General features: G+C 34.4%; 3 protein-coding genes across 3 annotated transcripts; 2 read left to right on the top strand and 1 right to left on the bottom strand.

The window, feature by feature from the left end:
* The first annotated feature begins 324 nt into the window (after positions 1-324).
* Positions 325-915, top strand: LOC126891694 (uncharacterized). Its single transcript, XM_050660955.1, has one exon. It carries the CDS (start codon positions 433-435, stop codon positions 823-825), a length of 393 nt encoding a protein of 130 aa, XP_050516912.1. The 5' UTR covers positions 325-432; the 3' UTR covers positions 826-915.
* Positions 916-7,224: 6,309 nt separating this feature from the next.
* Positions 7,225-8,610, bottom strand: LOC126891456 (matrix metalloproteinase-18-like). The gene has a single exon (XM_050660632.1). It carries the CDS (start codon positions 8,608-8,610, stop codon positions 7,225-7,227), a length of 1,386 nt encoding a protein of 461 aa, XP_050516589.1.
* Positions 8,611-13,702: 5,092 nt separating this feature from the next.
* LOC126891455 (uncharacterized) lies at positions 13,703-17,449 on the top strand. The gene has a single exon (XM_050660631.1). It carries the CDS (start codon positions 13,703-13,705, stop codon positions 17,447-17,449), a length of 3,747 nt encoding a protein of 1,248 aa, XP_050516588.1.
* Positions 17,450-24,777: the final 7,328 nt, after the last annotated feature.

The following is a 24,777-nucleotide window of genomic DNA, read 5'->3' as shown; positions in this document are numbered from 1 at the left end:
TAAGATCAGCTCATTATTATGTAACTTGGTTTAGTAGACATCTTTTTATTGATCTGTTAAACATCTTTTACGTATTCTAATTAATGTTAAAACATCGATACTTTGGTGTTAATTCATTCGGTACTATGTTCTGTAGTATTCAAAATGAATTATTGAGGGTAAATTTGTTCGATAACTCTAGGTTATCTAATCTTAAAACTAGATATTTTTTCCGACTCCTGTTTTGTGACAGGCTATCGAAAACTTAAAACTAAATCAGAGAAATTGACGTCAATAAGTGAAAACTGTAAAGGTCAAAAGGTCAAACTACAGGTCAAAAAGATCAAGTTATAGTGATGATAGGGATATTTATACATTGGTTTTTAATTGTTTGGTTATCGCTAATTGTAATAAAGCAAAAATCAGTATCAATCAATCATTCGATGAAGTAAGATGGAAAAAATTGAGTTGTTCAGAGGTCCAAGCGCATTCAGAAAAATTAAGCAGTTAAATGTAAATGACATACATATTAATCAATGGATGACAAACACAAAAGTTACTTGCTATATCCTTTATGTCAGCGGAGTACCAGCATCATTTGCACTATTATCAAAACGTGACTTTGATCCACTCGGAAAACACGATGTACCAAGAGTATTAGATTACGTATACACTTTACCTAACCATCGGAGAAGAGGATATGCATGCAAACTTATACATCACATAAAGAAAAATAATGAATTCACAACATTTTGCTCCAACGATGAATCTGAACGGCTTTTTTTTAAATGTAAATGTATTAATCATGGATTAATGAATTATAATGTAATGTTTAGATATCCATAATAAATTTCTATAAAATATATACCATATTTTATTTCCTTCGCGCTTAATGAACCTTAATGTACTTTAAAATAATGGATGGTGTAGCGTACAATGACAATTCATGGATTTCCCTCTAATTATACACCTGCTCTTTACAAAGAACATATTGAATTTCTAAATCAAATGCGATTTCAAGATCGTATATATGAAACTGTCACAGTTATTAATCTCATATTAGATATCGTACAATAGAAATAAGGGATATAATAAAATGAGGATAACAAGTTTATTATTTCATATAATATATTACAAAGTTATTTATAAAAAGAGCCAACTTTATTCAGTAAATATTTCAACTGTGTAACTAAGCCATCATCTGGACAAGGAATCCCGAATAAGTTCCAATTAAATCTGCCAATTTCGATCATTTTCTTTGTAAACTCATTATATTTATAATAAGTGCTGCCATCTAGAAAGTATAAATGACCGTCTATGTATTTAAACACTGATTTAACGGTGGTCGGTACTCCAGGAAATATGTCCTTTATAAGGCCTCTGCTAATGACTAGGTCTATTAGATCGTCATATTCGATGAATGATGTATGTGTGTGTGTGTGTTTTTTTATGGCACTGGAACTAAGCCAATTAGCCAGAACAAGTGTGTAAAAGTTATAAGGAAAATGCTTCAGGTAAGTATTAATTTTCACATAATGTGTATCTTATATTATCTTATATTTAATGAACAACACATATTATTGTACATAATACTCAATATTACATTAATGGTTATCCTTATAATGTACCTAATTGTATCTTTTTTAAAATTATTTTTTTTTAATATAGGTACGTATATTTTTTTTTTTTTTATTATTTTTTTTTTATTTTTTTTTAGTATTTATTTATTATTTTTTTTTAATATTTTTTTTTATTTTTTATTTTTTTTTAATTTTTTTTATTTTGTTTTTATCATTTTTTTTTTAATTTATTTATTTTTTTTTAACTATATTGGTTACTTTTTAATTATTTTTTTTTACCATTCATATAAATTTGTTAGTTATCACAAAGGAGATTTAGAAGGAGTGCTAATTTGCCGAAGGGTCATCTCGGCGGGGTATTGTAACACGGGGGAGGGGACCCCTGGAATGGATACAAAAGAGTAGGATTTATGTTAGTGTGCTTATAATTTAAATTTACATTTAACCGTATGTTCATAAATAACCTCATATACTCGTATATCCTCAGTTGCTAGTAAGCTCGACAAGTTAAAAGGTGTGTCTACTTTTAATTTATATAGATTATTAAGTAGTGTAGAGATCTCTTGTTGAATAGACGGGCATTCTAATATAATATGTTCTAAACTACCATGTTTTCCGCATTCGCAGTAATCTTCGTTTTGGATACCTAAACGGTGTTTATATTCCGGACACATTGCATGGTTACTTCTGATTCGTGAAATTGTTTTTATAAAATTTCTATTATGTACATTAAAAAAACATGGTTTTGTTTTTATTTTTGGAAGCAACAATTTAAACTTTTTCCCAGAGTTGGCTTTTTCGTATTTTTCCTGCCATTTAGTTTTCATAGTTATTTTCATTTGGCTTACGTGATCGTTAAAAGGTAGCTTCATGTTAATCATCTCCCCTTCTGTAGTAGCTCTTTTTGCTAATATATCTGCTATCTCATTATATTCTATCCCACAATGACTTTTCACCCATGATAATGTAATTATCTTTCCATTTTTATTCAATTTTGTAAGTACTTCATATACATCTTTCATTAAATCGTCATACTGGTCAGTTATGTTAATATTTTTTATCTTTTCTAATGCACTTCTGCAGTCAGAGAATATTACTATATTAGTGCCGGATAGGGATTGAGCATGGATTAGTGCATATTTAATTCCGACTATTTCTGCAGTGAATATTGACGATCCCTTAGGCAGTTTATACAGTCGCTTTATCTTTTTATTAACGTGATAAAGAGCCAAACCGGTATTTCCGTTAATTACAGAACCATCAGTAAATATGTAATCATGATTTTCCCATTGATGATGAATTTTATTAAGAAAATATTTATTTAGTAATTTTTCCGGGAGTCTGGGGTAGTCATCGATTAAATAAAATACAGGGCGATTATCGTAGTGTTTAAATGATGTGAAGTTGTTAATAGTCAATATATTGTCCTTAATTTCTGGGTAGTTATAATAACTTTCGATCAATAGAGGAGTTTTTTTATATTTCCAATAACGATTTGTTAAAACCTCGATAGTTAACTGATGAATTGTGTGTGTAAGATTGTCATTTTTTGCGTATATCTTAAATAAGTTTTTATTACTTAGGAATTGTCTCCTTAACAGAAGTGGAGGTATGCAACTTTCCGCCTCCATAACAACTATGGGTGTAGATTTCAGATACCCATTACAGATTCGTAGACATTTATTTTGGATTTGATCAATCTTTTTAAGATGACATTCAGAGGCCGATCCATATAATACGCACCCATAATCGATTATTGACTGGATAAAAGATTTATAAAATAGAAGACAAATATTCGGATCTGCCCCCCACTTACTATGGCTGAAAACTTTTATGATGTTTATAGCATTTTCAATCTTAGATGTTATATAATGAATATGAGATTTCCAGTTAAGTTTCGTATCTAGAGTAATACCTAGATACTTAATTGAAGCTAGGTACGGGACTGTGTAATTTTTTAGTGTTATGGAAGACGGATGATGAAACCTCTTCCTAGTAAATGTAACAGCTGCTGACTTATTTTCTGAAATGGAAAGTCCGTTATTCTTTATCCACTTTTCTAATGAATCTGAAGCTACCTCTAAGTTTTGATGACATTTTTCTATATTTTGTTCCGCCGTATATATACATATATCATCGGCATATTGTAATGTTTTTATATTCCTATGGAATATAGTATCGAAGTCAAATGCGTATATAATGTACAAAATAGGACTTAATATGCTGCCCTGAGGAAGCCCTACAGCGGCTTTTTGAGGACCTATTAACTTGTCTACTGTACGAATATAAATATTTCTCTCGTTGTACAATTTATAAATATTAAAAATAAGTAGTTCCGGTAGTTTTAGCTTTTTCATCTTGTCCATTAAAATGTCTAATTGAATATTATCGTACGCTCCTTTTATATCTATGAATAAACAGGTTGTTGAAAAATTGTGTGAGAATCCACTTTGTATGTCAGTAACTAGAGTAGTCACATTATCTAACGTTGAACGATTTTTTCTAAATCCGAATTGGTTTTCGGGTAATAATTTGTTGAATTCTAAAAAATGTTCTAGTCTGTTTTTAATCATTCGTTCAAAAGTTTTTAATAAACAAGATGCCATAGCTATAGGTCGATAAGAATCTGAATTATTAGATTTTTTCCCAGGCTTTAATAAAGGGACTATAATATAATCAAGCCAATCATTGGGAATTGGTATTTTATTAAACCATATATTATTATATATGTCCAACAACGCATTTCTGCCGGAATAAGATAGATTAAATATCATGTTATACTGAATTTGATCCTTTCCAGGGGATGTATTACAATTTTTTTTCATAGCTCTATTCAATTCATGCATGCTGAAAGGCGTTGTTAAATAATTATCTGAATTTCCAGAGGAATCATATAAACAAGGTTGCAATGGTTTAGAAATGCAAACTTTTGGACATAATTTATTTTGAAAATCCTCTATCCATTCAGCACTTGATTCTATGTAATGTGTATTGTTTTGTTTTCTATTTTTATAACTATTTACTTTTTGCCAAACTTGTTTCATAGGCGTGGTTTTATTTAAGGACTGACAATATATTTTCCATGATTCTTTTTTAGTTATTTTTATCGTTCTTTTTGCTATTGCATCAGCTCTTTTATAATTTATTAAATTTTGCAGGTTTGGATTGGTTTTGTATATTATAAATAATTGTTTTCTGTTATTAACTTTTGCCTGACATTCATCATTCCACCAGTGTTTATTTTTTTTATTTTGCTTATATTTATATCTCTGTGGTATTGCTTTTACAGCTGCATTATTAATTGCATTAATAAATTGGCTGTAATTATAATTATTATCATTATTTATAAAATGTTCGTCCATTTCGCTTTGAAATTTATTCCAATTGGCTTTTTTTGTTATCCATCTACTATACACCATCATTTCATTACTGCTCATTTCACAATTAAATTTAATTAAAATCGGAATGTGGTTAGAACCATGTGGATCGTCCATAATTTGCCACTCAAAAAGATGTGCTATACCTGATGAACAGAGTGTTAAGTCTATCGCTGAGGAGTTACTGTTTAATGTGGGCACTAATGTATGACTGCCATCGTTTAATAATACCAAATCCGTATTGTCTATGGCATCTTGTAACCTGTTGCCCTGAGAATTGGTTGTTAAACATCCCCAAGCGGTGTGATGAGCATTGAAATCGCCCCCGATTACACATGGCTTCGGGAGAGATTCAAAAAACTCGCCCCACTCATCCGTCCCTATGGAACTTCTTGGAGTAACATAAATGTTTACAAAAAATATACTGATTTTGTTGGTTGATAGTAGTTGGATACAGTTTGCTTGCAATTTATTGGAGTGTCTTACAATAATCTCATTATATTTTAAATTTAACTTTACCAGAAAAGCCACCCCGCCGTACCCGTCAGGGCGGTCTTCCCTAATAACGTTATAACCTGCAAAATTTACATATTTTGATGGTTTAAACCACGTCTCTGAAAGCATAGCAATATCTATATCTTCATTTATTAACATATTTTGAAGGTTTTCTTTATTAGATATAGCTGATCTACAATTCCACTGGCAGATCTTAAAACAACTCATCATCAGATATTGCATTAAATTTATCTTGAATAATACTAAGTAAAGTTGATTCTTGAATTTCAAATTTATTTTGTTGTTTTAAGATTCCTATAATGGATAAAATTAAACCTACTAAAGCGTTCTCCGTAACAGTGACACAAGTCTCTTGATGATACTGATTCAATGTTAAGTTTGATTTGTAATTTTGATTTTCGAAAACGGCTGTCGATGAACTCGGTAAATGAATTGGTGATATAATTTTTTTATGTAAATTCAGTGTATTATCCTGTTCTTGAGACCTCACCAACCTAGGTCTTTTGTGAGAAACCGCAGAATGCTGGAAGTGCACCGAACTCGACTTTTGCCCGCTTGACTGCATTTGGGAAGAGGGAAATATATTAGATTGTAACTGAAGGTCATGAGAATTATTGTTTAAATTATGATTACTGTCGGCTATATATTTATTGTTTAAAATTTCGGTCGGTCCCGGATTTTTAACGACCACTTGTGCATAAGTAACTTTAGGGGTTTTTGTGTTTGCTTCTGCATAAGATAAATTTTGCTCAGTCATTAATTTTTTAATTGATTTTTGTCTATCGAATTCTGGACACTCTTTTATTTGATTTGTATAATGTTTTCCACGGCAATAGAAACATGTTTTTTCTACTAAATTTTTTTTGCAGTCTTTTGTCTCGTGTCCATCTTTACACTTTAAACAGCGAACGTTACTTTTACACTGCTTAATTAAATGTCCGTACCTATAACAATTGAAGCATAAAAGGACCTTTTGCTCGTAGGGTTCTACCGGAATTCTTACATGATTAATGCATATATATTGTGGTAACCTAGATGCTTTAAAAGTAACAAAAAAGGTTTTTGTAGGCACGTATTCTTTAGTACCGTCCTGTTTAACTACTTTTCGATTCATTCGTTTAACCGCCTCCACACTAAATTTACAATGCATATCAAACGGATTTATTTTCCCTCTAACATACTCTTCACCAAACTCATAGTCTATATTTCTTATTATACCAAATTTATGTGTAATGAATTTAGGGATATATGCCAACAAATTATATTTTTTTAAATTAACCGATTTTAATAAATTATTTGCCGATTTATAGTCTTTTAATTTAATTCTCAACCTATTACGCCCTATAGAATCTATGCAATTAATTTTGGAATCCAACTCTGGATGTTCTTTGAACAAAATATCTCCTATTCTAATAGCGTTTAATTTACCATCGAATTTGTCTAGACTATTTTCAATATACACGTAGTAAGGTGCGATATCGACATTATTATAAAAAGTTGCAATACGTACTGGTTTCTGTTGTATATCTGTTGTTGTCTCCGTATGTTTTACGTTAGAAATATTATTTGTACTTACATTTGGAATGTTGATATTTTCTATTGTTTTTTTGTCTAATACATTACGTTGTGATTCGACGTCCATATCCCAATTATTCGGGACATCCATGTCACCACTGCTTGGAGAATGAGTTCCAATTTGGGGGGCTTCACCACCCCCCTCGGTGGCACTCATATTATACACTCACTGTTAATTAAATTTTTTATAAAATCTACTACACTCGAAATTTTAACAAAATTATTCGAAATTGGACACTGGTATTAATTACTTCGCACTCGATAAATCGACCGGTCGATTCAATGATCACGAACGAACTGTATATGATGAATGATGTATTGTCATACCATATATATGTTTTTCCGGTGTGAGTCTGAAATACCACATTTATCTCAGCATGGGGTGGTAATACAAACAGAGGTATATCTCTTGAAATAGTTATGCTGGGAAATGATACAGAGTACATAGTGTTATTTGATGCTACAATTAAGTTCCCAGCTATATTCTGAAACACATGCGAGATATTTCTTATTTGTTTAGGTAAATAAGTACTCAAATGCTCTGGATTATTTGGTACCATATGTCCATTTAGATCATTTTTCCACACAAATCCTTCATGTATTATATACATATGATGGTTTTTAAACTGAGGATCATATGCTAGAAAGAGAATATAGGGATATTCAATAGCACAAAAATGTGGTGTAGCTTTCGTTGATTGTTGAGGTATAATCTCGTTTGGTCTAGGACGGGATCTTGTAGTATGCACCCTCGATATATGCGACGTTGACCGTGTTGGTGCACTAGTTTGTGTAGGGATATATGCATCTGTACTTTTGCGTCCGTATAAAGCCTCTAAGCCACTAATATCATCTTGACTAATATTTCGTACTTTATTATGGTACCATGGATACATTATAGCAGACTCATCGTTACTGTGTAATAATCCTAAACTGTGACCGATTTCATGAAGAATAACCATAAAAAGATTGGTGAAATCATAATCTGTATCATTCAAATTATAACTACATTTTTCATCCAAGTCTAAATGTATTTCTACGCAAGTATCATTATCGATGGGAAAATAAGAATGTGCTAATTTTCCACCAGGACCATCAAACTGAATTCCACACTTTTGGTTCCCCATACAGTTGGAGCGAAAATAATGTTTTCTTTTAACTGCTGTTATAGTGATATCTGGTTTCGGAACAGGAACAGTCACTCTAGTAAAATGCAAATTTGAAGCATCTTCCCACATTTTCAAGGCTCGTTCAACTAATTGAATTATATCTTTCACATGATTCGCCTGGGGAAAATACCATCTTAGATTATGTTTATACCATTTTCCCTTAAGAGAGTAATCGTTTTCGCCAGTTTGACATCGAGGTTTTTGCATTAATGATATGGTTTCATCGTTTAGTGTACCATCCACATATAAATTATATTGTTCTTGGAAATGTAGGAGCGTTGTATTGAAATCTGCTATAGAATTGTTATCTATATATCCATATCGTTGAAGAAACTTCATAGCATCGTCTTCGGAAAAGGCGTCTGTTGCTGCTATGAAACGTAGAAGTAGAACACATATTAAAAACACCTCCATCCTTGTTTATATTCAAAAATAGACTGATCCATAATTGTATAAGCATCAATTTATATAATCAAATAACACGTATGATAGAATACCAAAGAGGCCTTATACGTGGTATTTTCTTAAACCAAACATCACATCATAATTCATCATTCAAAATCCTTTAATTTAAGTTGTCATATGATAAGTTTCGACAATTAATGCTAATATTAAGTGGTAGGATTTCAAAGAGGCCTTATACGTAACATTTTGGTAAAACAGACACCACAACGTACTTTAACATTCAAAATCATTTAATCTGTGGTGTCATATTACAAGATTCGACAATTAATACTAATAATAAACTCACAGAAGCCTTATGCAGAACATTTTGTTAAAACAGACATCACAACGTAATTCATCATTCAAAATCCTTTAATTTGATGGGTCATACATGGATTTCCGCTTATCCGTTCAAAAGATATATGGTACAGTACCATAAAGGCCGTTGCGGTAGCTTGGTCGAACTGCAAACGCTTATTTATTGTTATTAACACTAAAACAAAACCATTGGCAAAGAATGATCGCTTATCGCAATTTGATCTCTAGCAAATCCTAATTCGCTCAATTTTGCACCAAGTGCTCCATACAATATACCATTAGGAAGGTATTTTCATGCATATTACGAAAATCACTGACCGAGTGCGATACGATCATTATTTATGTCCAAAAACATCATAAAACGAACCAACGTCAAATTCTCAATACTCTTGTACTAATTATATCGATATAAAACTTATCTATATGATATCAAAAAGGCATTATAAGTGGCATTTTGTTAAAACAGACATCACAACGTAATTCATCATTCAAAATCCTTTAATTTGATGGGTCATACATCGATTTCCGCTTATCCATTCAAAAGATATATGGTACAGTACCATAAAGGCCGTTGCGGTAGCTTGGTCGAACTGCAAACGCTTATTTATTGTTATTAACACTAAAACAAAACCATTGGCAAAGAATGATCGCTTATCGCAATTTGATCTCTAGCAAATCCTAATTCGCTCAATTTTGCACCAAGTGCTCCATACAATATACCATTAGGAAGGTATTTTCATGCATATTACGAAAATCACTGACCGAGTGCGATACGATCATTATTTATGTCCAAAAACATCATAAAACGAACCAACGTCAAATTCTCAATACTCTTGTACTAATTATATCGATATAAAACTTATCTATATGATATCAAAAAGGCATTATACGTGGCATTTTGTTAAAACAGACATCACAACGTAATTCATCATTCAAAATCCTTTAATTTGATGGGTCATACATCGATTTCCGCTTATCCATTCAAAAGATATATGGTACAGTACCATAAAGGCCGTTGCGGTAGCTTGGTCGAACTGCAAACGCTTATTTATTGTTATTGACACTAAAACAAAACCATTGGCAAAGAATGATCGCTTATCGCAATTTGATCTCTAGCAAATCCTAATTCGCTCAATTTTGCACCAAGTGCTCCATACAATATACCATTAGGAAGGTATTTTCATGCATATTACGAAAATCACTGACCGAGTGCGATACGATCATTATTTATGTCCAAAAACATCATAAAACGAACCAACGTCAAATTCTCAATACTCTTGTACTAATTATATCGATATAAAACTTATCTATATGATATCAAAAAGGCATTATACGTGGCATTTTGTTAAAACAGACATCACAACGTAATTCATCATTCAAAATCCTTTAATTTGATGGGTCATACATCGATTTCCGCTTATCCATTCAAAAGATATATGGTACAGTACCATAAAGGCCGTTGCGGTAGCTTGGTCGAACTGCAAACGCTTATTTATTGTTATTGACACTAAAACAAAACCATTGGCAAAGAATGATCGCTTATCGCAGTTTGATCTCTAGCAAATCCTAATTCGCTCAATTTTGCACCAAGTGCTCCATACAATATACCATTAGAAAGGTCTAGACGCTCACGAAGAAGAAGAAAAAGAAGTTGCATTTGAAATGTGGGTGTACCGACGCAATCTTCGTATATACTAGACCGAACATGTAGCCAACGTGGAGCTAATCCACATAATCGGAAAATAGAAAGAAATCGTGAACACAATTTATTATCAAGGACAAAATAGACAGTACGCAAGGGTTGGTCAGAAGAAAACATTCGTGGGTCCAAAATCTGTGGAAGTGGTTTGGATGCACATGGATGCGCATTGCGCAATGCGAATGTTTACGTTTGGTCGAACTATTCAGAAGTGCCGTACGTAAGCAACATCAGAATTTCCAAATTAATAACCAACGTTCACAATGTACTTAAAGAAGAAATGAAAAATCAATATCAAATCCTAGTATATTTTACGAAAATATTATATAATTTGTATGAAATGAATAATCAAAGACTTAGAATTATTTTTATAGAAATATTTTAAACTGCATTTTTACAGATCAAGAAGGTCAACTCTGACGTAAATAAGTTGTTATCAAACTACATTTTTACAGGTCAAAAAGGTCAACTCTGACGTAAATAAGTTGTTATCAAACTACATTTTTACAGGTCAAAAAGATCAGTTTTATGATGCGGTTTCTACTAATAAAAACGATAAATATATTATTTTGTTCTAGAATTTTAAGCTGAGATAAGAGAGGGTATAAAATCACAGAATCTAACAAGAACATTATAGATGAGCGAAAGAAATAGTGAATTCAGTGAAGTGTGTGTGTGTATACTTTTATAAGGTAGGTGTATTTAGTAAATGTAGAGATTTCTTGTTTTCTGCAATTATTTTTAGCACATAATAACAAATTAATATAATTTTATTTCTTTTAAAGGTATTTGATTATACGGTTTATTTCTAATTTCTAATTTGATTTACAAATATTTTTTATTTCTTGTTTTTTCCGAATTGTATGATGTACCTGTCCACATATTTTTTGTTGATTTATGTTTTATTTTCAAAAATAATGCCTTTTGATGACACATGTAGCAAGTACTTCGTCTTGTTTTGTCATTTTCTTGTTATAAGACAGAAACGAGACGGGATTTGATTGCTATCTACATTAGGATAATAGTATTTTATGGTTTATTTATTATTTCTTGTTTTTATAAATTGTATGATACATCTGTCCTTATATTTTTAAATAATTTTACGATTTATTTAAAAAAATAGTAGCTTTTTTATGCTACATTCTACCGTATTCCTTCTTTTTAACAATATACTACCAAGTATAGCTGATTCTCAGTATGACAGTAATGAATTTTTAACAGTATGAGAGTAATCGTGTTGCATTTTATTTTATAAAAATGAATTGTCAATCTTAGTGCTGCATTAGGTAAGTAATAAAAACACTATGCGTTATTTTATTATTTTTATTTAAATTCGTACTAGTACACTGTTAAAGTTGGAAATTAAAAAACTAGATGCCCTAGCCGATTTATTTTAACATTTTCACACATGGACCTAACGGCATAACGGTTAAACGATGGTGTCTCGCATTCTATGTCTGTGCGCTGTTTAAATTGTCAATTAGATTGTTCATCACTATTGCGACGTTTTTTTTTTAATTTTTCTTGGCATTTTCAAAGCAGCCTCGACGATGTGGTTGCTCATTTTTAAACAAAGGCTTGATGAGTTTATTAAATTTATCCGGAAATGCTTGATGTCTCAAATATTCTCTGGAATCTCTATGCATACATGTGACTTCTAATATTTTTTTTATAATTAAGGCTGTCCTTTGTCGTAGTCTTGTGGATTTTTATAAAATAGTAAATTATATAGCCCACAAGTAGCTGTATACTTGTTATCGTTAATCCAAACATTTTTGGGAGTAAATTTGATTTCCTTATCGCCCATCATCCATTTATCAGTTTGCCAAACATACTGTGGATCGTAAGCTCTATCAATATCTGGTGAATGATACCAATATGTTTGAAGGTGTTCATCTTCTTCATGTATGCTCTCTTCGCCCTTCCGTTGCATATTTTTTAAGTAATTGTGTTGGTATCTGCTGGTCTCTTCAGTAAGCTCCTTGACACATGTACACACTAAATAATTTCATAACTGTTCTGATATCGAACAGATATATTTAGACCAGTTTGAAACCTGTTCAGACCTGTTCACCACCTGTTCAACACCTGTTCAAGACCTGTTCGAGACCTGATCAGACCTGTTCGAGACCTGATCAAAGCTGATCGAGACCTGTTCAAGACCTGTTCGAGACCTGATCAAAGCTGATCGAGACCTGATCAAAGCTGATCGAGACCTGTTCAAGACCTGTTCGAGACCTGATCAGACCTGTTCGAGACCTGATCAAAGCTGATCGAGACCTGATCAAAGCTGGTCGAGACCTGATCGAGACCTGTTCAAGACCTGATCGAGACCTGTTCAAGACCTGATCGAGACCTGATCGAGACCTGATCGAGACCTGATCAAGACCTGATTCAAAGCTGTTCAGACGTTGATACCTACAATGAATAAGGATTTAAAGAGACAACTTATAACTAAACGAAAAAAAAAATCCGAAATAACTTGAGACAACTAAAACCTACTGATACTTTCATGTATCATCTCTCTCTTGTCGTTTCCCCATTACTGAGGATCATGATTTCTTCCAATATTCCTAACAATTCTGTTTCATTGGTCTCTATCTTCAGCTACTCTAAGAACTTCGCGGAATGAGTTTTCAGCTGAATTCATAATTTGGTCGGACTATCTAGTTGGTAATCGTCCTCTAGATTAATATTTTCAAACTATCGTCACCTCTGCGAACCACGTGACTGATGAATTGTAGAATTCGTTGCATACATATTGTGGACAGCCTCTATTTAATGTCGAGTTGGTTTACAATGGAAACGTTTGTCCTATGAGCTGTCCAAGGTATGCGCAGCATTCTTACTCAACTCTTCGAAGGAGATCAAGCATTTCTTGCTCATTTGCTGCTATAAGTGTAGTGTCATCAGCAAATCTTAAATTGGAGATTTTGCTACCAGCTACTGTTTGTTATTCCGCACTGTTTGTTTTAGGATTTTTTCGAAAACGCTCTGTATTATTCGATAGAATGTAATAAGACATCCAAAAAATTAAGGAACTCCATGAGATATGCCAAGACGATTGGTGAAAAGCAGCACCTCGAATCCCAGATGCGGCAGGTGAAAACGTTAAGAAACCAACTAAAAGCCGAACAGAAGAAGGGGGCGGGACTTAACACTCGACCGGAGACTGCTTACAAAAGGGTACAATGGGATGACTCTATATCTGCATTTAATTCAAGAATTAGAACTGGAGTCATCTCAAACCTTAAACACAAGGACCCGGGTAGTTTCCTGGTAGATTGCAAAGCCCTATTCAAACGTAGAATTCATAACGCTCTTAAGCAAAATGAGGCAGTAAAGGTGAATATGGTATTTGGTGGAGAATTTCAAGTAGCCAGCGGAGATAAGGTCCTTAATGATACCAAGTATTTCACTACTTCAAACTCCCCCATCTATAGAGATACGAATCTTGATGAATGGTTTGAGAAAAAAGTAGTGGAGCCCATCTCCAGAGACTTGGAAGAATTCCAAGAACGCGATTCTGGATGGGCTCTAAAGGCAGTTGTTAACCTGGGAGTCAACATTAACAAATTTACACCGCAGCTTGGCTCCTCATACATTGAACTTCCCCCTCAGATAAAAACAAAACAGGCATGCATTAATGTTAAGAACGATGACGAGGCATGCTTTGCATGGGCTATCATATCGGCATTATACCCTACAACTAAAAATGTCGATTTAATGACATCTTACCCGCACTACTCGAGCATATTAAAACTTAAAGGTATTCAGTGGCCTATGACCATCAAACAGATTCCGAATTTTGAAAAGCAGAATAATATGTCGATCAACGTATACATTTTGAAAAAGGAGAAGGAAAACTATACGACCCTCCCAACCTTCCTAACAAAGAACAAGAAAGATAAACATGTGAATCTTCTTCTTGTTCAAGATACATATGATGAGCAAGGTCCGATTAGATATCATTACGTTTGGATAAAAAATCTATCCCGTCTGCTTTCCAACCAATTAAGTAAAGATAAGGGAACAAAGTATTTCTGCGATAGTTGTTTACATTATTTTATTACTAAGGAAAAGCTAAATGTTCATAAGGCATGCTGCAAAGGGCGATCAGATGTTAACTGTGATAGGTGTTTACAAACATTTTCATCGTCTACACAGCTAGAAGCCCACACCAACGATTGTGTAAGAATAAATGAAACAGCCATCAAAATGCCAGAACAAAGTCGTAAAATGCTAAGATTTAAGAATTTCTGGAATAAGATTAAAGCCCCCTTTACCGTTTACGCAGATCTCGAAAGTGCTCTAAAACGTACAGGAGATCCTAAGAAACATCAGGAACACATTCCTGTAGCAGTTGGGTATTTTTTCAAATGTTCATATGATGATACCCTATCGTTTTATAGCTCATATCGAGGAAAGGATTGTATGAAGTGGTTCGCAGATGAACTTAATCAGCTTGCTGTGAATGTTTCTACAGTGTTTATGTGCCCATATGATATAGATATGACATCTCAGCAAGAGAGTGATTTTCATGCAGCCACTCATTGCCATATCTGCGAGCAGCGCTTCTCCCTCGATGATAAGAAAGTGCGGGACCACAACCACCTCACTCCAGAACATAACTACAGAGGGGCTGCCCATGAAGGGTGTAACATTAATTATAAAGATGCTCACACTATCCCAGTGATATTTCATAACCTTAGTGGATATGCCGCCCACTTTATTGTTAATGATATTGCTACACACATCAAAGGTCCCGTAGATCTTCTTCCTATTACTAAGGAGAAATATATCTCTTTTACGAAACACCTCAATGATGCTCGAATTAAATTCCGTTTTATCGATAGTTTTCGATTTTTGGCGTCTTCTCTCGATAAGCTCTCTTCTTATTTGACCGAATATCCTAATCTCCGCTCTCAATATACTTCGCTTCCTGAGGAGAATTTTCATCTTTTAACTAAGAAAGGAATCATGCCATATGATTATATTGATTCTTTTATAAAATTTACTGAAACGTCTCTACCTCCTATTGAGTCTTTTTATAATAAACTTGACGATAAACCATGTCCCCGTCGGCATTATCATAGAGCCCAAGATGTCTGGTCTTCATTCTCCTGTTCCACTCTCGGGGATTATGTCGATTTATACATGAAAACGGACATTCTTCTTCTTGCAGACGTCTTTGAGCAATTTCGAACCAGTTGTCTCAAAACATATAATCTTGACCCAGCTAATTACTTTACTCTTCCCGGCTTCACGTGGGATGCAATGCTTAAGCACACAAAACAGGAACTGGAGCTTTTAACAGATCCAGATATGTTTCTGTTTGTGGAGCGTGGTATTCGTGGTGGTTTGAGTCAAGTTTGCTCGAAACGCCGCGTCCACGCTAATAACAAGTATATGACATCTTACGATCCATCGAAGCCCGACTCATATCTGATGTATTTCGATGTCAATAATCAATATGGCTGGGCAATGTCTCAATTCCTTCCATATGGAGGCTTCGAATGGGTCGATGCCAACATTGATGTCCTGTCCATACCTGACGATGCTTCTGAAGGGTACTTTCTCGAGGTCGATCTGGCGTACCCCCAACATATCCACGATCGTCATAAAGATCTTCCGTTTTGCCCCCAATCATTGAACTCTAAAACTATGCTTCCCCCTAAACGACCGCGAGAGCAAACCAAATTAATGGCTACCCTTCATGATAAAGAAAGATACGTAATTCATTACAGGGCCTTGAAGCAAGCGCTAGCTCACGGATTGGTGCTCAAAAAGATTCACCGAGTCCTGAAATTTAAGCAGTCTCCTTGGTTAAAGTCATACATTGACTTGAATACAAATCTCCGGAAGGCAGCGAAAAATGAATTAGAGAAAAATCTTTTCAAACTTATGAACAATGCTGTGTTCGGCAAGACCATGGAAAATGTACGCAAGCGCGTTGATATTAAATTGCTTACTGAATGGGAGGGTCGTTACGGAGCTGAAGCTCGAATAAGCAGTCCATTGTTTAAGAATGTTACTATTTTTAACGAAAATTTGGTAGCTGTCGAGATGCGTAGAGCGGAAATATGGTTAGATAAACCAATATATGTGGGCATGAGTATACTGGATTTGGCTAAAACTACGATATACGATTTTCACTATGGGTATTTAAATAGAAGGTTTGGTGAGAACTTTACGACCTGCTATACAGATACCGATAGTGTGATCGTGGAGATACGGGAAAAAGATCCCTATGAAGCTATGAAAACAGACTGTCATCGGCACTTTGACACGTCTGACTATCCTAAAGACAATATTTATGGCATTCCCCAGGTTAACAAGAAGGTGTTGGGTATGATGAAGGATGAGAATAATGGCTGCATTATGACTGACTACATAGGGCTCCGATCTAAATTATACACGATAAAAGTAGCTATCACAGATAATGACATCAAAAAACTGAAGGGGAAGTTAATAGATCAGGAGTATGAGGACGATGAGATTGAGATACTTATTAAAAATTATGGTGTGACAAAGAAGGCGAAGGGGGTTAAGAAATCTGTTGTAAACACTAAAATTACCTTCGAAGACTACGTCGAGTGTTTAGATAACTTTACAACTAAGACAGCCTCACAGAATCTAATACGCTCAGATAAGCACCATGTTTATACCATAACACAAAGCAAGATTGCGCTCAGCCCTAATGATGATAAAAGAAATCACCTTCCGGAGTCTTATGACACGCTTCCCTGGGGGCATTATTTAGTTGATAATCTTGAGCTGGACGTTGATTAGATTTAACACAAAGTAAGATTTCAATAAGCCAATCCTATTTTAACATTTATCCTTGATAATTTGATTGACTTTAAGATGGATGTTAATTGAATAGTCATTTTTAAAGCTTTATTTATTACAACTACAATATTGATACCTACATCTGAATCAGTCACTTTTTATTATATTGCTCTTTTCACCTTTTAAAATCACTCATAATTTTATATCAATATGACTAGCATATTTAGGTGATTGAATCATACCATTCTTTAAAACTTTATTTATTTATTATATAATATTTGGAACAGACCCTTTTTACTACATCCCCTTTCTCAACCTTTCCTTGCTCATCGTTTTTATATAATATGATAATTCTAATAGATCTTAGTTTTGTATATATTATCTCTAAATTAAGTATAATTATTAAGATTAGCCCATATAAAAAAGATGTTTAGTTATGACCACTAAAAAGATATCTGTTATAGACCACATAACTATATATAACAGGCAAATAATGAGCTGTTCTAGTTAACTCTGGAGCCGTTGCTCATGTAGCCTGCAAGTTAAGACAATCGATAACTTAATGGTCTTCTTTCCCCCGATTTAGTTTTAAGTCTTCGATAGCCTGTCACAAAACAGGAGTCGGAAAAAATATCTAGTTTTAAGATTAGATAACCTAGAGTTATCGAACAAATTTACCCTCAATAATTCATTTTGAATACTACAGAACATAGTACCGAATGAATTAACACCAAAGTATCGATGTTTTAACATTAATTAGAATACGTAAAAGATGTCTAACAGATCAATAAAAAGATGTCTACTAAACCAAGTTACATAATAATGAGCTGATCTTAGTACGTAAGTTACGTATATTGCTATTATTAAACATATTATCATATAATGTAAAATAATTCATTCCTACTAACCATCATCCTTACTAACATGGCGGTCGATGTAGTCGTACCTTCACGTTGGTGACTGCTGTTAAGAACATATTTTTGTTTTTTCAACAAATTTATGTTCGACCGAATTGACTACCTTTCATTCATTGCATGCTTACATCATTTTTTATACATCGCTTTACACACATTCCGTCGCTTAGTTAGTAACATTATTTTATTAACGTTTTTAGATACTTATTTTAACCATTAGTTACTGCTTGACTGTCGTTGCTAACATTTTTCAAACAGTCTTTGTAGCTATGCACTCTAAATTAATTTATGGTCATAGGTAAAATATAGTACATGTATTTTTTATTTCAATAATACTGCTTATTACACTATGTTAAATGCCTTTTCTATGTCAACATATACATCATACCAGTATGTTTCCATTATTAACCCGAGACTGTAAGTACACTACCAACCTACAAAATATAATATTACCCGACTTACCGTAGATAAAATAAAGTATGCAACTCACAATACCATTTGTATTTGGTGATTTTCATAATATTACCTGACTTTCTGTAGATAAAATATTGTATGCAACTCACAATACATCTGTATTTAGTAATTTACATTTCTTTGCAAAGAGCAGGTGTATGATTGGAGGGAGATCCATGTATAGTAGTACTCAATCAGAGAATATAATATTGAGGATGTTTGTTGGTTTGGGCATACTGTAAGAATGGTATACGCTCTTCGACATATACTATTTCTAGTAATACCTCATAGGCTGCTGCACGGTATATCGTTTTCAGCGACACCTCGTCTGTATCTTTTATGAATTGTTTTGAAAAAGAGAGAGAGAGAAGCCATAGGCTGAACATATAGATGCTAGATGGCTTGGACATAGTTACAAGTTGTAGCCGGCGGCCATGAGAAGTCGGTTTGTTTGATAAAACGAAAGAACTCTAATAGACGAAATCTAATCTCACATTAATTTGACACATTAACATAGGTCCAATGGCAATGACGATACGATATAGTGCTGTTTTGGTAATGTTATCATGTTTGTTTTCTTCTCGATTGGCGTATCTCCATTCATTCTATGTCTCTTACACTAAAATCGGGTCAATAGCAACGGAGATACGAAATAGTGCCGTTTTGATAATTTCTATATATGGTTGTTTTTTGCCTTAACGAATTCGCTATACCCTCCTCTTTCATTTAACGTTTTAATCATTAAAATCAGACCAATAATAACGGAGATATGTAGTAATGCCCTTTTGATAATATCTTTGCGTTTGTTTTTTGTATTAACGTATTCGTTACCCCCTCCGCTTTCCAACGACCCCTCACACGTAACGATCCGATGAGCCGTCGCGCCTCCAACACAAAAAGAGTCAAAAATGAGCAGAATGAACCTTAGCGATTTTATTCGTTTTCCCATAAGAAATAACATGGGGCGCCTCCACCAAATAGCCCGTTCCCGTATAGCCCTTTTACTTACGGTTGTGATGATTACTTAAAACATGTAAAGTATGTTATTTAATACCACAAAATTTTAATACGTAAAAGTATTGCAAAACAAATGTAAAAAAAAGGTTACGAAATGAATAGATTTTAGAACACAACACAAAAAATTGTTAGTAAAAAACTCACGTATTGATTGAAGAAGCGGTCCTGGCTGGCGCCATGTGACTTCTGGTAGCTGTCTCTGGAATCTTCCACCATCCATCAGTTCTCCGATGCCTGCGGCCCGTACGCTCTGCTAGGCGCGAACACCCTGATAGGCCCATACGCTCTGCTAGGGGTCGTCTGTCGGAATTCCACGCTTCCAGGATTCTAACGGGGTTCGGAACAGGAAACAGCATCTTCACCAGGCAGGAAAACCAGAACCAGCGTCTCAAGGTCTTGGGTACAACCAAACCATGTTATGGACGTCATGTCATCTGGGGGGTGTAAAAAGATGGCTCAAAATAAGAAGTGAAGCCTACCTCCATGATGCTCTCCATTCCAGTCATCGTTGGAAAGGTTGTGCTGTGTCCTAGGTGAGAGGTTCGTATTTTAGAACTTCCTCTCGTAGGATGCCTTTCTAGGCGTATCTTTTGCTATGTTTCTGCTTTAATCTGGCACCCTGAAAGGCTAAGAGGGTTCTGGGTTGTTGAAATGACACAGTTTGTAGTTGATGAAAAGTAGCAGCACATATTCTATTTTACTCGAGGCATTTCGCCTGTAAAACGGCCAAAGGCCGAGGAAGAGGCCGAAGCCCCAGCTCGTATGTGAGCGCTCAATACGACGTAGAAGTAAGAGAGTGAATGAAAAGATTCACTTTATTATATACTAGGGTGGGTCACTTGTATATGGGAAAAAAAATGTGTAATACTGTACAATATTGTTTTGTAATACTTATAAAAGAGTGCTAAATGTAATGCTAATTTGACAGTGAAAAATTTATTTTAATTGAAAATTATCTTCTGCCTCCGGATTGACCTTGAAATATCAGAATTATGTGGAAAATCATTCATTTATCGTAAACGCGTAAAAAAAATATGTGAAAGTTATCAACTTCTAATAGTGCTAAAATGGCACGGTGTTGTACCTAAAACTCACCTTTAAAAGTTTTTAGTTGTTCGATGTTATCTTCTGCCTCCGGTTTGACATTAAAATTTCATGATATTAACAAAAACGGAGTAAACAATTAAAACCAAAATTTCAAAGAATGTGTATTAATACAAAAAAAGACAGATATTCAAAGAGATACTATAACTAAGTAGTAGCAAAATCCTTTTTGCTATCAAACTGCGGCATTACTCTGCGAGACTCCAACTTCGCCTTAATTAAGCCTTCTCGTTCCGATTTTGTACACAACGTAGTGGATGCTTCTGTTACAGTCTTCACAACTCTCTCTACTGCTTGAGTGTGGCAAGGTAGACGTAAAAACGACAATTCACTTTCCCCTGCTTTTGCAATGAAGGAATTAAGACTTTCATCAGATACTTTTCTTAGTAGTGGGGGTTCAGGTATTTCTTGTTGCCAGTCAATTAGATCATAATAACATTGTGCATCAAAGTTTATAGTTGGAACTTCGAATAACCTGATTATGTTGTGTTTTACTTTACGAGCCTTCAAAATACGACGTGCAGCTAGTTCCCTAATGTGCTTTTGATGATCAGTTAACATTGCCAATAATAAATTTTCCGGATGCGCGAAATAACTATTTCTTTGTATCACAGGATCAATTATGGCTTTCAGTTCAGGTGAGAGGTATCTTGACATTGAAATTAAGGCCCATAAGTGTCGTGCTCCATCTTTACATGTGGGATGAGTCTTAATACGAAACCAAGTTGGAGCATAAACTTTCACAATATAAGTGGCTAAAATAACTAGGTTTTCTGAAGGAACCTTTGTCGAAGCATATAGACGAAGAATGCGATTAGCACGAGTCAACCATCTTGCATGGGACATTTTTCCTGGTGATTTATTGGCCAAGTGTTCCGGAAATTCTCCAGTCATAATCGCAGACACAATTCTATGTAGATATAATTGATCAGTACTTAAATCTTTCACTGTTACTGAGGGTAAATTACCACTAATTTTTTGAAATTCAACAATAGGATTTTTTGCACAAGTTTGTAAAGCCTTCCCTATTGTACCTGAAAAAGTCTGTGGTCCCGCTGTAGTGCCGTCAATAAATTGAAACAAATGTCGAAGTGGCAACTCGTTCATATGCAACAAACAAATTATCCACTGTAGGGGTTTATTTAACCGCGTTTCAAGTAAACGTACAATGCCCACCATTTTTTTCAGTGTTCACGTTTGTTCCATCACAACCAACAGCTATTAAATCGTCAAGAGACATTCCCTCCATTCGAAAATAATTGTAGAGTAGCGGGGCAAAGTGATCTAAGTGCCAAAAAACATTTTATTGGGAAAACACAAAAAACCGTTTTTGAATCAAATTTATTGTCGTAAATCGTTTATTTAAAAATAAAAACTGTTAAATTAAGTCATTTTAAATATTAAACATGCTTCAAATATAACACATATTACAAAAAATGAAAATGATAAAGTGCTTAAACTGTCAAAATGTTTAAAAAATATTGTTTATTGTCATCATCGAGAAATTGCAACATTGCAGTAATGTCTTTCTTTTTAGATTCTTTTAAAGGTAAGGAATTTGGAAGAGAAGACAGTGTAGCATTTTTGATGGTAGTGGCAGTAATGTCAGGTTTTAGGACTATACAACTTTCCCACGGTGCTAAATCACTGTAACTTTTCTTGTACATGACGGTCCCAGGGTTGTTCTTTGAAACTCGAATCCAAACAGCTGTAGAAATTCCAAGTTTGGCTGTATTCAGAAACGCGGAAGAGGCTGCATCAAAATCAAAAAACGTTTTCTCGTCACCCATGTTCAGAACTTTGTAAGGACGTGAAGGTCTCGCTGTGACTATCGCCTTCATAACATCCTGCATATTAATTAGCTTGCATTGTCTTGCTCTTTTTTCGATTAAAGCAAAATCCCGATCTGAAGCTGAGAACGAATGACCTGATACAAGAAACTTATGATCAATCGTTTCAAAAACTTCATGGCAGACAAGAAAAATGTACAAGAACAAAAGCATTCTGTTTTTCAACTGACCTGCACAGTTATCACTCCAAACGCACAGATTTTTTTTGTATGTATTGAGTAGTCCACAGTTTAGTGTTTGTAAAAGGCAAGATGCCATTTGGTTGCCTCCTCTTCCTGATTGCCCCTCGTGCCAAATACACATCAATCCATCATCTGTATCAGCCACGTGAATACCAAAGTTGTAACCAGATATTTGGCGGGAATAGTACATACTACTGTGAGTTAGTTTGGGTAACGAAAAAACTTTCCGCAAATCCATTGTTATGGTGCACGTGTCACTTACTGGCAAAGTGCTTCGTATAAAGTCGCTTTTTATAGATGCGAAAACAGCTTCTACTTGGCGGTGATGTAACTCAAGTTTTGTTGTCCCTGTTTTCTTGGTTGCTGGGTCAGAACTTTTGGTTGATATGCTCAGTTGATCGCATGTTTTGCAAGTATCCACTCGTGGTCGACGGAAGGATAGGTTCGGAAAATCCTTCAAAAAAACACTTCGGTAAAACTTGTGTGAAATATGAGTACAAGGATTCTTTTCTTGAAATGCCCTGAAAAGCCTATGCACATTCAGATCAGAGCTCAAATACTCTTTGTCCGACTTAAGTCGGTTGTAATGACTGACATCTCTAGGGAAGCTATTAATATGTTGTTTCACTAAACGACGATCATGGACAGTGAATTTAAACATTTTTGCACCACCTCGCTTGTCTGTGTAAGTCTAATCCCCACTTTTTTTCTTCTTGACAATGGTTGTAATCCTTTGGGGATTAACAGCAAAAATCTTCATGAATGTCTGTTTACAAACTTTTTGTAAACCTCCCTTACCATCAGGAACAGTGTAACTCATAGTGCATTGGCGTCGACTCTCTGAATCATCATCGTAAGTACCATGACGACGTCGTGTCACCGGAAGTATCTGAATCAGTCCCATAAGATAACTACCCTGTTCATTTAAATCCAGTGAATAGTAGGACTCATGGAGTTGCATCTTCTCTATTCCAGTCAGTTCCTTACAATAGCTGTTCTTACATTTGCATTCAACCTGAAAACAAAAAAAGCAAAATATAAGGTTACATTGCAAATATTGGTTTTTGTTGCTAACGTCATTATTGCACACATACTCGAAAATAAAAATTAATACTAACCTCGTTTTTAGGTTTACGTCTTGCCGGAACTAGTTTTTTAAATTTATCGGTAGTGTACGAATTTCCACTAACTCGTGCCTCACTCTGTATTTTTGTCTTACGTTTTTTGTTTTTAACTGTTTCATCACGACGAAATGCTTGTTCATTCATTATTTCATGCAAAATAGGAATTTTAACCTTAAAACGACACGTTCCCGAACGTTTATAAGCAACTACTGACATGGAACAATACTAATAAAGAAGCATGGCACTTAGAACAGTTTGGCCGGACACGTCCGAAGGACATACCGCTAGCTTGATCATGCAGTCAATTTTTAAATTAGGTAACAGTAGAATAGGGACTTAAATCACAGTGGGGCTATTGGCGATGGCACATAGAACACTTTGAGTGGAAAAAGTGATTTTTTCATTTTTTGGCACTTAGATCACTTTGCCCCGTCACTCTACAATTAGCTAACGAATTTTCTATCGCTTTGGACGTACCAGAAGATGGAACAATATAACCCAAGAACTGGGAATCTGGTTCTTTTATAAGCGAAATATGCTCCTCTTGAATAACGTCTCGGTAGTTTTTGCCTCCTTGTTTTCTGATTACATACGTTTTATCTTTTCGTCCATCGAAGTATAGCGCATGTACTTGTGAAATGTTCTCCTGCGATATAAGATTTTTTCTAGTTTTCTTTCTTTCCC

Source organism: Diabrotica virgifera, chromosome 9 (assembly GCF_917563875.1).
Source record: "Diabrotica virgifera virgifera chromosome 9, PGI_DIABVI_V3a".
In the NCBI taxonomy this organism is placed as follows: domain Eukaryota; kingdom Metazoa; phylum Arthropoda; class Insecta; order Coleoptera; family Chrysomelidae; genus Diabrotica; species Diabrotica virgifera.
The sequence above is the reverse complement of the archived record's forward strand: the minus strand, read 5'-3'. Positions and strand labels throughout refer to the sequence as shown.